The 11,579-nt window shown below is 36.8% G+C and overlaps 1 protein-coding gene across 24 annotated transcripts; it reads left to right on the top strand.

Annotated features, from left to right (window-relative positions):
• The first annotated feature begins 4,711 nt into the window (after positions 1–4,711).
• Positions 4,712–9,897, top strand: LOC140884189 (uncharacterized). 24 transcript variants are annotated; one of them, XR_012150592.1, is made up of 8 exons: positions 4,712–4,928; positions 5,598–5,684; positions 5,965–6,229; positions 6,316–6,418; positions 6,617–6,771; positions 7,105–7,155; positions 8,383–8,658; positions 9,702–9,897. XR_012150592.1 is itself a non-coding variant. In XM_073290866.1 (7 exons), the coding sequence occupies exons 1-5, from the start codon at positions 5,220–5,222 to the stop codon at positions 8,396–8,398; spliced, it is 480 nt and encodes a 159-aa protein (XP_073146967.1). In that variant the 5' UTR covers positions 4,712–5,219; the 3' UTR covers positions 8,399–8,506; positions 8,618–8,658; positions 9,702–9,897. The 24 variants fall into 24 exon arrangements, 12 of the variants coding, with proteins under 12 accessions (XP_073146967.1, XP_073146968.1, XP_073146962.1 ...); XR_012150589.1 differs by having other exon boundaries at positions 4,712–5,264; XR_012150586.1 differs by having other exon boundaries at positions 5,598–6,229.
• The last annotated feature ends 1,682 nt before the right edge of the window (positions 9,898–11,579 follow it).

Below are 11,579 nucleotides of genomic sequence, written 5' to 3'. Positions count from 1 at the left end.
GGTCTCGACAATATTCAATCTTAAATAATATATTTTATGAATTTCTTTCAATTAATAACCAAGAACCTTAGATTATTCTATTTCCCTCTCCCGAGCAATAAATAGAGTATATCAACTACAGTCTGATTTCAATATCCCTATTAAAAATCTAACTGCATTGATATTTGTAAAACGATGTTCTTTAAAGGTTCTATTAAAGTTATATACTCTCCCGAGCTATATAAACAATTAATAGTGTAGTTTCTATTGATCCTATTCAAAATCCTCTCTCCCGAGCAACGATTCCAAATAAATATAACAACTCAATTTATGGCCAGTAAATTAAGAAGACATTCAATTCTAGAAACACAATTAATCTATAGAAATTCAATTTATAAAAATCAAAGATTCATGAATATGCAACCAAGCTACGTCAACCTCTAGACTAGAAAAGTTTAGTTCATGCTCAAATTCATAAAAAAACAAATCATGTTCAATGTCTCAAACATAATTCAACAATCAAAATAAAACAAATAAGAAGAAATAACAAAGCCGTAGTCTTTCTTTCGTGTCCAATCGTAAAGTATTCGTCTTCGTTCCAAGTAATCTTCATCTCTCAATCCCAAAATCTCACAAAAGTGCTCTCAAGAATATTGTGTATATTGGCGGCTGATAGATCGCTCTATGACTCATAAAAATACCCCTTTTATATGCCCTAAGAATCATCCAAAATAAGCCCAAGAAAACCCCAAAGTTTCAATAAAAACTTGGACTCTAAATCTCCTCACAGACGACGGCGCGGGCGCGCCTTCACTTCGCAAAAACACTCTTCAATACTTTCTTCTGCGGCGCGGGCGCGCCTAAGGTCAGCGCGGGCGCGCCTTCAGTTCGAAATTTCTTCTTACAAAACTCACACACAGCGCGGGCGCGCCTGGACCTCGAATTTAGCCTTTTTCTTCTCTTTTTCAACTCTTGATTCTTCCTTTAAACTTTCATCTTTTAGGCTTAATTCCACTTAAACACCTCAAAGTCTATAACTTCCTACAAACACAAAAACAACAATAATTTCACGCAATATCTACCAATAAATTCCAAAAGTCAAGTAAAACCATATACAAATTAAGTGCACAAAATGCACTTATCAAATTCCCCCAAACTTGAAATTTTGCTCGTCTCGAGCAAAACTAACACAACCCAACACAAATGCATGAACAGTAAGCATCAAAAATTACTATGGATCAATGATCTCAGTTTGGAATTTCAAAACAATTTAAATCCAATCATATCTAACCTAATGTCACTTAAAACAAATTACTTAGCCAGAAAAATAATTCAAACTCATAAACTCATTAACTCCGCAACTCACGTTCAAAATACTCTTCTCTTAACTCAATTCAAACATTCACAAATCATGAGGGCTTTTCAAGGTAGCAGAGGATCAATTTCAAAGAAGTATCATCAAAAACACTCACCATCAGGTTAATTCAAAGAATAATAGTGTGTGCGTGTTTCGATAAAAAATTCATAATCGTTAAAAGTTTCAATCAACAGTCCATAGGCTAAATTCTCACAACCCCTCTCCACTAGTATATTGGGCAACTGTGACTCGGTCAATAGGACTTAATAGCTTATAATGTCAGGTCTGGCTCATGGATACAAATGAAGGATTAAGAATTCAAAACAAAGAGTAATTGAATGCATAAACTCTAATTCCAACTCCTTTTTCATTCACAAATTCACAAATTTTCAATTCATTCCATTTTTTCAACTCTTCTTCCATCCCTCTTTTTATACCAACAAAAAAAAAAATTTCACAACTTTTTCAACCACAAGTATTTTTTTTTTCTACTACCTTTTTCATTTTCTCTTTTCAATTCTTCCACCACACCATTCTGTTTTTCACGAATAACACTAGGAGCATATAACAATTTAACATTCAAATTACTCCCTTAAAGGTAGGAAATAGTGTTTAGGCTATTCAGGTAGTCAATGTAGGACCTTGAAATAATGACGAATGGGGGTTTATCACACGTTTACACGCATGCCATTCAATTTTTAATAAGGCTCAAGCAAGGTACTAGGGATACATGCATTACAGGGTAGTTTGAAAGGCTCAAACGATTTCAGAAAAATTGCCTAAATCATTCCTAATCACAGTTATGCCCGTATTTCGCCTCGAAGAGTGTTTGAACTAGTTCTAGACAAGTCTCAATCCACAATTAAATCATACAAATTCCAATCAGTGCAGAAAAGAATAATCATCGGCAGTAAACGATGATTTTCCACAAAAATTTCAGATTTTTTCGTACCTCAATGTACTCATAAACGTGTAGGCTCAAATCAGCAATCTAAGGATAAATTTTAAAAAAATATTAAGCCCAACAAATCCAAACAATGCCTCAATCATTTTTATGTTTGTTTGTCTCAAAATTCAGATTCAAGCAGAATCACAGAGTATATAGGAGTTCAATTGTTCACTTGGTTCCATTCATTCAAAAATTTTGTCAGCTAGGCAGGTAGTCATGGATTTCAGTTACAAAACAAAAAGTTAACATCATTGGCCATCAATCCATTTCATTCATGACTTCTCAACAGCATTCACTAAAAACCACAACTACATAAATTTCTCAAATTCAGCCACACATCAACACAACACAACTCCTAAGAACCAAACAACTAAAATAAAACAAAAGCAAAACAAAAACAAAAATAAAACAAAAACAAAAAGCAACAAAAGTCAGAAATGACACAACTCCCCCAAACTTGGTACATTCATTGTCCTCAAGGAATAAAACAAGAAAACATGAAGGACATGTACCACAAACGACGACTGTCAGTGGTCGTCGACATCACCAGCAGCATCATCGTGGGCAGGATCGGAAGGGCCAAAAGTAGGTGGCCACTGTGGAAATGGAGGAAACAGGTGAGCCGAACTAGCAGCCTGTGGAAACTAATGTCGCAAAGCATCAGTGAAATCCATCATATAGTCCATAAAGACACCATGGGTCTGCTGAAACGTTCGAAACTCTTGACGGTGCAGGCGCAATTCATCCTCCAAAATAGCAACATGGTCAGGCGCAACAGGGGGGGCCTGATGTTGAGGGGCAGGGTCTCTTCGTGCAGCTGCTCTCTTATTAAAATCTCGCCTCTCAGCGTGAGTTCTGTGCTCAGAAGTCAGTTTCATACGAAATGGGGCATGAAGAACAATAGGAGCTGTAGCCTTCAGCAGCTCTTCATTCGGGTTCCACTCCACACCCGCCTCTTCACAAAGATCAGTGATAAGTGCCGGCAATGAAAATCCGCCAGTCGTTTTACCCGCCGCCACTCCTTGAATTATTGCTTGACAAATCTGTCCCAAGTCAATAGCTTTACCCTCCAAAATACAGTAAACAAGAATGGCTCGTTCTCGGGTCACCTCATGCTCGTGGTCCGTTGGTTTAAGCCGAGCACATACAAAGTTATACCACAGCTTAGCATCAGGAATCAGTTCGGTCTTCTTCAATTTGGAGGGCAAGTGATCACGGCCCATTCTCCATTCCGCGCCCGGAATACATATTCGGCTCAGAATCGCCGTGTAATCCACGTCATTAGCTTGATATTCCGCATATTCATCATGAAACACCGGCGGGAGGTTATATATGGTGTTAATAGTGTGAGCATCAAAAGGCACCAACTTCCTGCGGACAAGCACTTTAAGCTGCATGTGTTTTACCTTCAAGTTCGCATAAAATTCACGAACTAAGGGGACGACTGCATCCTGGGGTGGCTGAGCAAATTTTATCCATTGATGACCAACGACAGCCTGGCCTATAGGACTCATAAACTCATCATTCCCAAATCCCGATGTCGTATCAAAACCACGTTCAGGTAGTATCGTTTTCCCTAGACATCGTTGGTAATTCTCTTTGGCAATCGCATTCCAAAAACGCTGCGGTTCAGGCTCCGGAGCGGCAGTAGAAGATGATGCAAGAGATTTCAATTTCTTCTTTGGTGCCATTCGTCAAAAACTTGGTATGCACCTCAATTAACCACTGCAATGAACCAAATGGCAACAACCACAACTCCCCCAAACTTGAATAGAATCCACAATCAACAACCAACAACGATAGCTTCAAATACAATCCAATATAATCCACACTCCACAGATTGATTAATCACATTAGACTTCAATACCCACACACCGCAATAGATAGAATTTCTGAATACTCACCACCCAAGTCCCGTTTATGATCATAAGAAGAACGAACTTACTCTAGACGAGTCCGACAAGAGTAGATAAGCAAAAGTTTCCCCTTTGTAGAACCCACAGAAATTTGAATCGAGGCGCGCCCCTTGGCAATGCGGTGACACCGATCCGCTTCTAAAAGATGACACTACAACAAATTTTAGATTCAACAACATCTAAAAGACAACGGTTTTGTGAAAAAATTGTTGTCTCTTGACCTTTTACAACGGATTTATTAAAAAGTGTTGTTGTTTATCTTATTTTGATAAACAACCACAACAGATTATAGCCAATGACAACGGATTTTAAAATCTGTTGTCTATGAGCGTGTTTTTTTACGGCCTACGACAACAGATTTTAAAATCCGTTGTCTATGAGCGGGTATTTTATATAGCCTACGACAACGGATTTATTATTTTGTGTTGTAATAAAATTAAATTTTTCTTTTTCTAAATAAATTGTAATAGAGTTAACACTTAGATTTTTAAGGGAACGAATCACGTACACATGATTTCTTCCCTCCTCTCTCGTCGCAGGCTTCTTTCCTCGTTGCTCTCACGATCCATTCTCCAATTACCAAACCCTAGCTGCCCGCTTCGCTTACCTCCTCGCCGCCGCAGAACTCCATCCCGGTGGTCGCCGCCACCTTGCCGCCGCAGCACCCTAGCCCAGTAGTATCGTCAGTGATGAGGATGATTCATTTGGTCCAAAGTTGTTCTCGCGAGTTAAGGCTCCAATTTCTGAGCATCAACCATCGATTTTTGCCTTTCCCGGTCGTGAGCTAGTTGTTATCAAGTATCAGGATAATTTTAAAGCTTTCCCAGCCATTTCCCCAATTTCTAGCCAAGACCAAGACCCTATTCGTGTGACCTTGTTGCGCGATTACTGTTCATCGCGATTCCATTAGATTTGGTTCAATATTTGGCAGTGTTTTGCTCGATTCCAGATCTGTACATGTATTTTATGGTCTTTCCGGAGGTCAAATTTATGTAAAATATTTTTGCAAGAATTTTGGATGCTCCTTGGGCCAAATGGCTGCGACAAATCAACCATTTTGAAAGTACTCAACACTCTAATTATTTTCAAAATTTTGAGTGTTTTGTTTTCTCCTATTTGGAGTTTTTGATTTGATAATGTTATTATCTGGTGAAATTAATAGCTTTCGGACGAAAATTTTATAGTTTTATGGTTTGTGCGTTGGTTATTTTGCTGGTTCTGATTTTCATGTTCGAATTTGATATCTTGGTTACTCTAGTACGCTTGTTGCCTTGGTATCTTACATTCGAGTTATTGCTTTGTGTATTATTCTGCTTTCCATGGCTTCCGACTTCCAAGCCTGTAACTTTTGTGGATTAGAATTAGGTGTTATATTTGTTTTCTGTAATTTATGCAGATTTTAGGTGGATTATTGAATCCAAGTGGTGGGTTTTTGCTGGTGAACAAGCCAAGGAGCTTTGTGTTTCAGAATACAGACCGTCAGGTTGCTTTATTTAGCTATCACAGGAGTTGGGCACATTTATTTATTAAACAACTGAATCACTCAAGTTCCGCATATCTTGGTATTTTTGCTACATTTCATTTTCATTTTTCATCTGATGAATTCAATCTAATTGTCATGTAAATAGTTGATTTAAAGAATCTAATTTTTAAAGTGACTAGATTGTTTGATAATTGTTGTTGAATTGTGGAATTTAGTTGCTCTGCCTCGAAATCAAGAAGTTTTGGTGTCAATGATATCTGATATCATTAATGAATTTCAGTATTTGGCAATATATGGAACTGATTCCTCTTTTGGAGAACGAGTTTTGAGATGCTATTAGGGAGAATTATTTTTCTGCCAAGAAATTGAAAGGAAGTCAGATTACCATTTTAGCAACAACAATCATAGGATGCATAGGATACAAGGTGCAATCTATTGTTTTGCCTCCTGATTTCATTTGTGATAATATTATCATAAAAAATGTGAAATCTCACGTGCATACCTCATTTCGTCTCAACATTAGTGGAGGAATTGATTTGATTGAGGTGAGTTAACTTTTTATTTTTGTTAGTTATTAAATAATTGTATCGTTTATTGCACTCTGATTTGCATGCGGTTCCGCTGTATAGAGGAATGGCAAATGCTCGAGAGACGATCAGGCTTGAGATTTTTTTGTTTGTTAATTGAGTAGAGGCTGGGATGTTTCCCCCCCCCCTCTTCAGCCAGTTTTTCAGGTTGTGGATTTGGTTAATGTCGATTTGAAAGTGTACTTGCAAATTTTATATTTTGGTTTTTATTAAAAGTTTGCTTCTTCACTTAAAGCAACTGATCTGTAGTTAGATAAATTGTAATCAGTTGATTCATTAATTTTTGTTTTTTTATTAGAATATAACATGCTTGAGGATGTTAAACGAATTTTTGAATCTGCTCAGAGAAGAAGAATTAAGTTGTGTGGGAATTATCACTTTGGACTACCCTTTCCCCTCAAAATTCCTCGGAGTGCTGCTGCTAGTAGGAGGACGAGACTCTTATTTCATTCTAATGGAATGCCAAAGAGAGAAATGAACAAGACTTATTACAACAACAGGTATTTGCAATCTCACAAGTGTTGTTTAATAGATTCGTTCAACCACATATTCAGATATTGGCTAGGGGTTTCTAGGGCAAGAAAATATATATGTATTCTTTTATTTCCTTGGCTGCCTATATTCAGATAGTTGAATCCATTTGTTATCTTCATTTGTCATTAATTAATACTGTTATTCTGACTTCTGAGTTAGTCTGGAAAATTAGGTTGTAACTTCTTGCCGCTTTAATTGACCGTGTATTATTTACATCTGTTTAATGAGATGAATGGCTTTACCAATAGCATAGCAATATATAATCTTCCTTCTTCTTGTGTTTTTTTTTGTGTGTGCAGGAGCGAAGGGATAAACTATTGTCTTGTAGTCTTTCTTCCTTTAATTTTCAGGTGGTTCCAAAACTTTCAATTTTCATGCTTATATTATGTTGGCTGCAATGCATGGAAAGATCTCATGTGTTAAAAAGCTAATTGAAGCTGGTGACAATGTATGTATGTCTAATAAGCATCTTCTATGCATTTACAAGTTTTCGGTATCATTAACTTGGGATTTTGGAGACAGATTTTAATGTTTGAATTCAGTCAAGGGGGGAACATGCTTGCACTATGCTCTGCTTATTATGGTCACTCTTATTGCCTTCAAGCCGTTCTTTCGTCTTACTTAGTGACCATGATGCATTAATAAGGATGATTAGGTAATATATAAATATAAATGATGTTTTGATTTATTAATTGATGAATTTAAATACATATTTTCTAAGCATGGAAGTAAATGGAAAATAATTTATTATTTGAATTTTTAGCGGTATTATTATGGGACAAAATATCTAAAACTCCTCATAATTAATGAGTTTGATTGGATATGCATGAAGGCTTACAGCTCACTCCTGGTTGACTTTGGAAAGTTGACCTTTAGTACTGTTTGGGTCTATTGTGACGCCCCCGTGAGTCTTCAAGTCAAATTTCTTAAAATGATTTGAACACCTAAGTCTACCCGGCTCATTTATTACCATTTCGTGGCATCGAAATCTCAAATTTCATATAAGATATCGATAATGTTCATGATTTAATTATAATAAATATTTATTCATGCTAAAGAAATTCATTTATTTCAATTCTTGTTTTTTGACAAAAAAATGTATATGTATATATGGATTATTTAAGAAAAATCAGTAATTACTTGAACTTTTGTTTGGTGGAAGTGTACGTCTTTGCTTGTGGATTCATGCTTATCGGATTCACACGGAAACTCAGATCCTTGAAAGCATTTTCATGATTAATTTTTCCATTTATTTATTTGATGTATCTATGCTTCTTATTATGGTCACTCTGCTTCTTAGATATGCATGATACAAGCATGTATATTGAGATTTGACTTCGTTACTGCTAGAATTCCAGTGATCATCTCAATATTTTCAAACTAAAGAGAGTCGAGCAGGATGGGTTCCTGGACTTTAAAATTGGAGATCATTCAAACACTTCACATGCTGGTTTTCTCCCCATAAAATAGTGATGTGTTAGAATTTTCACTTGTATGCTTTTACTAACAATTTAAATAGAGGGAATCATAGATATCAACAAAATTGAGCTTCCACAATATTCATGGTGCTATTGCAGGCTTTATTTTGGTTAGTGGTGCCCAGATTAATCAGAGAGGCTAGAAGAAAATAAAGCTTATTATGACAGTTCTCTTGCTAATCTTCTTGTTCCAGTGCTCGCTGGAGAAAATAAGGATGATTTGGTAATTTAGGTGGAAGATTTGGTTTCGTGAAAATTTGAAATTAAGAAACTCCGAATTCTGTTGGCTTTTTGTTGCATAATCCGATTCTCTGTTGTTAATGGTGCATTGCAGTGATTTTAGTTTTCTCACTGTTCGAGCTCAAATGACGATAGGTAATTTTTCACTCTCCTTGACCGCAATAGCAATACCTCTTTGCTTGTTAAATAAACTTTCTTGCAATGTTCTGAGAGTGTTTTGCTTTTACCTTACTTTACTACAGCAACTTTTCAAATTAAGTCGTCCATTTGAGGTTGTATCAAGGGGTTATTAATTCATAACCAGCTTCTTAAAGGCATTGACAGTGCATGAGTTAGTTTCCATCGATCTTTACTTGGTATTTTCCTTTAGTCTCATCATAGTTTTCTAAAGTAGAACTTTTCCTTCTATATGAGAGTTGTTTCAAAGAACATTTCATTTTTTTATGCATGAAGTATGGGTAATTATTGCTTGCATGGCGGTGATTAATAGATGCAACTGCTGCTCTATGTTCATAGTCATTTTAATGCCTATTATTTTGCAGAAATGTTAATGTAGATATGTCTTCACTAAATGATTATGATTTTTGTTTGTTGTTTTTCTATGCATATATATAATAGATATATTAATGCCTTCTAGGAACTCACTTTAGCTATATGCTAGCTGCTATTTTATTTTATCTTGTGATTATTTTGCCACCATGTAATGTGTTGGGAGCAACAATTCAATATACGGATTTCTTTTGGCAGAAACAAGAGAAAAATTGTGAACAACACCATTAGAACAACCCATCTTAGACTGCCTCTTATGTCCTTTTCCAGATTCCCTGAAATTATTTCTAAACTCTGACCTTTCACCAGTGAGTTTTTATGTATATTTGAATTTCTGATAAAAAAAATGAACATTCCCATGTTTTCTATGATTTCTATCATATCCCCAATCCTGTACAAGTTATCAGCTCATCATTAAAGAGGAGAATCTCTATTTCTTCCTGTATAATTATAACATAGTTTCTATAATTGAGTTATTCATAATCAAATTCCTTTTACAAGTTTAAGAAGCACATGATAACGCGGAAACTATAAGAAGGGCATTGAATCTTTGAGTAAATGTGAAAATGATAACTGCTAGACATTGTTTTTCAAGTTTATTTAACTTTTGTTATTGATGTCTGTTTCAGAGGGTGATAAACCGATGATCGAAGAGTACTTGATGTGAGCTGGAGCTAATTACACCATCAAGGATGCAAAGGGTCGGACCACCACGTCGATTTTTTTTTATAGTATGCATTGAATTAGAATTTTAATTTCGAGTGATTTGTAATATTAAAAAATTGTATATTAAATTTTGTTTATGAAATTTTAAATTTTGGTTTATTTATAATATTAAAAAATATATAAAATTTTTTATTTTTTTTGTTTTTTATATAGAAAAAGACAACGGATTTTATCCGTTGTCGTAGGGGGTCTAAAACTGTTGTAACTAATGGTGTTGTAAAAAGCATGCCCCTACGACAACAGATAAAATCCGTTGTCGTTTTTCTCAAAGACAACGGATTTGTGTCTACGACAACGGATAAAATCCGTTGTCGTTGCCTTCAAAGACAACAGATTTTATCCGTTGTCTTTGAGGGCAACAACAACGGATTTTATCCGTTTTCGTAGGGGTGCAGTTTTGACAACACCAACAGTTACAACAGTTTTTCACTGCCTACGACAACGGATAAAATCCGTTGTCTATTTGCGTTTTTCTTGTAGTGTGAGGAGAAAGAAGGTAGAGGATGTATGTTGGAGAGTAGGCGAAGGAATAGCTGATTGGGAAAGTAGGAGAATGAATGGTGGCGTGAGGATGGAGGCGTGTAGAAGAATTAGGGAAAAATTTGAAGAAAGGAAAGAAAAGAAGACGGATATATGGAATAAAGCAGGGGCGGGGCGGGGCGGGAGCGGGGTAGATAGGGGCGCCGGCGCCTTTAGTTTGGCCGGGAGCGATTTGAGGAATGCAGGGGCGGGGTGGGCGCGTAGTAGATAGGGGCGCTCGCGCCTTTAGTTCGCGAAAATAGGGCATGCAATCAGGGCAGGCGCGCCTATGTGTGGAGCGGGCGCGCCTCAAGCTCGAAAAAAAAATTTCAAAAGGGTGCCTTTAGGATCGGCGCGGGCGCACTGTGGAACAGGGCGGGCGCGCCTTCAGCTCGCATTTTTTTTTCTTAGATGGCACAGAGATGGCGCGGGCGCACGAGTAGAGGGGGTGGGCACGCCTTAGGCTCGAACATGGGCTCCAAAAACCTGAAAAAAATCATAGAAAAGTATCCAAATTACTTCCAAATCAAACCAAAATATAATTATAAAACTGAAAAGCAAAAAAAAAAACGAAAAATAAACGAAAAATAAAGATAAAAACTAGAAAGTTTGGGTTGCCTCCCAAAAAGCGTTTGGTTTAAATTCAATACCAACTTGCATCGGTCTTATTTGGGATCTTCAAGCAATGCACTGGATGCAGGTTGTACTTCGTTGCCAAAGTAGTGCTTGACTCTCTGTTCATTAACCTTGAAAGTTCTTCTATCTGTACATCTCAATTCAATGGCACCATGTGGATAAACGGTCTACACGAGAAACGGCCCAGACCATCGCGATTTCAACTTCCCTGGATATAATTTCAAACAAGAGTTAAATAACAAAACTTTCTGACCCGTTTCGAATTCCCTATGCACAATGTTTTTATCATGCCACTTCTTTGTTTGCTCCTTGTATATCTTGGCATTCTCATATGCTTCATTTCGGAATTCATCCAATTCATTCAACTGTAGTTTCCGCAACTCCCCGGATGCTTCAATATCCATGTTTAGCTTCTTGATAGCCCAAAATGCCTTGTGCTCTAACTCCAAAGGTAAATGACATGCCTTACCAAAAACCAGCCTGTAGAGAGACATCCCAATAGGTGTTTTGAAAGCAGTGCGGTAGGCTCAAATAGCGTCATCTAGCTTGATTGCCCAATCTTTCCGATTTTTCTTAACCATTTTCTCCAAGATTTGCTTGATATCCTGGTTAGAGATCTCCGCCTG

The sequence above is a fragment of the Henckelia pumila genome, chromosome 2, assembly GCF_033568475.1.
Source record: "Henckelia pumila isolate YLH828 chromosome 2, ASM3356847v2, whole genome shotgun sequence".
Taxonomy (NCBI): Eukaryota; Viridiplantae; Streptophyta; class Magnoliopsida; order Lamiales; family Gesneriaceae; genus Henckelia; species Henckelia pumila.
Note: the sequence above shows the minus strand (reverse complement) of the source record. Positions and strands in the feature narration are given on the sequence as shown.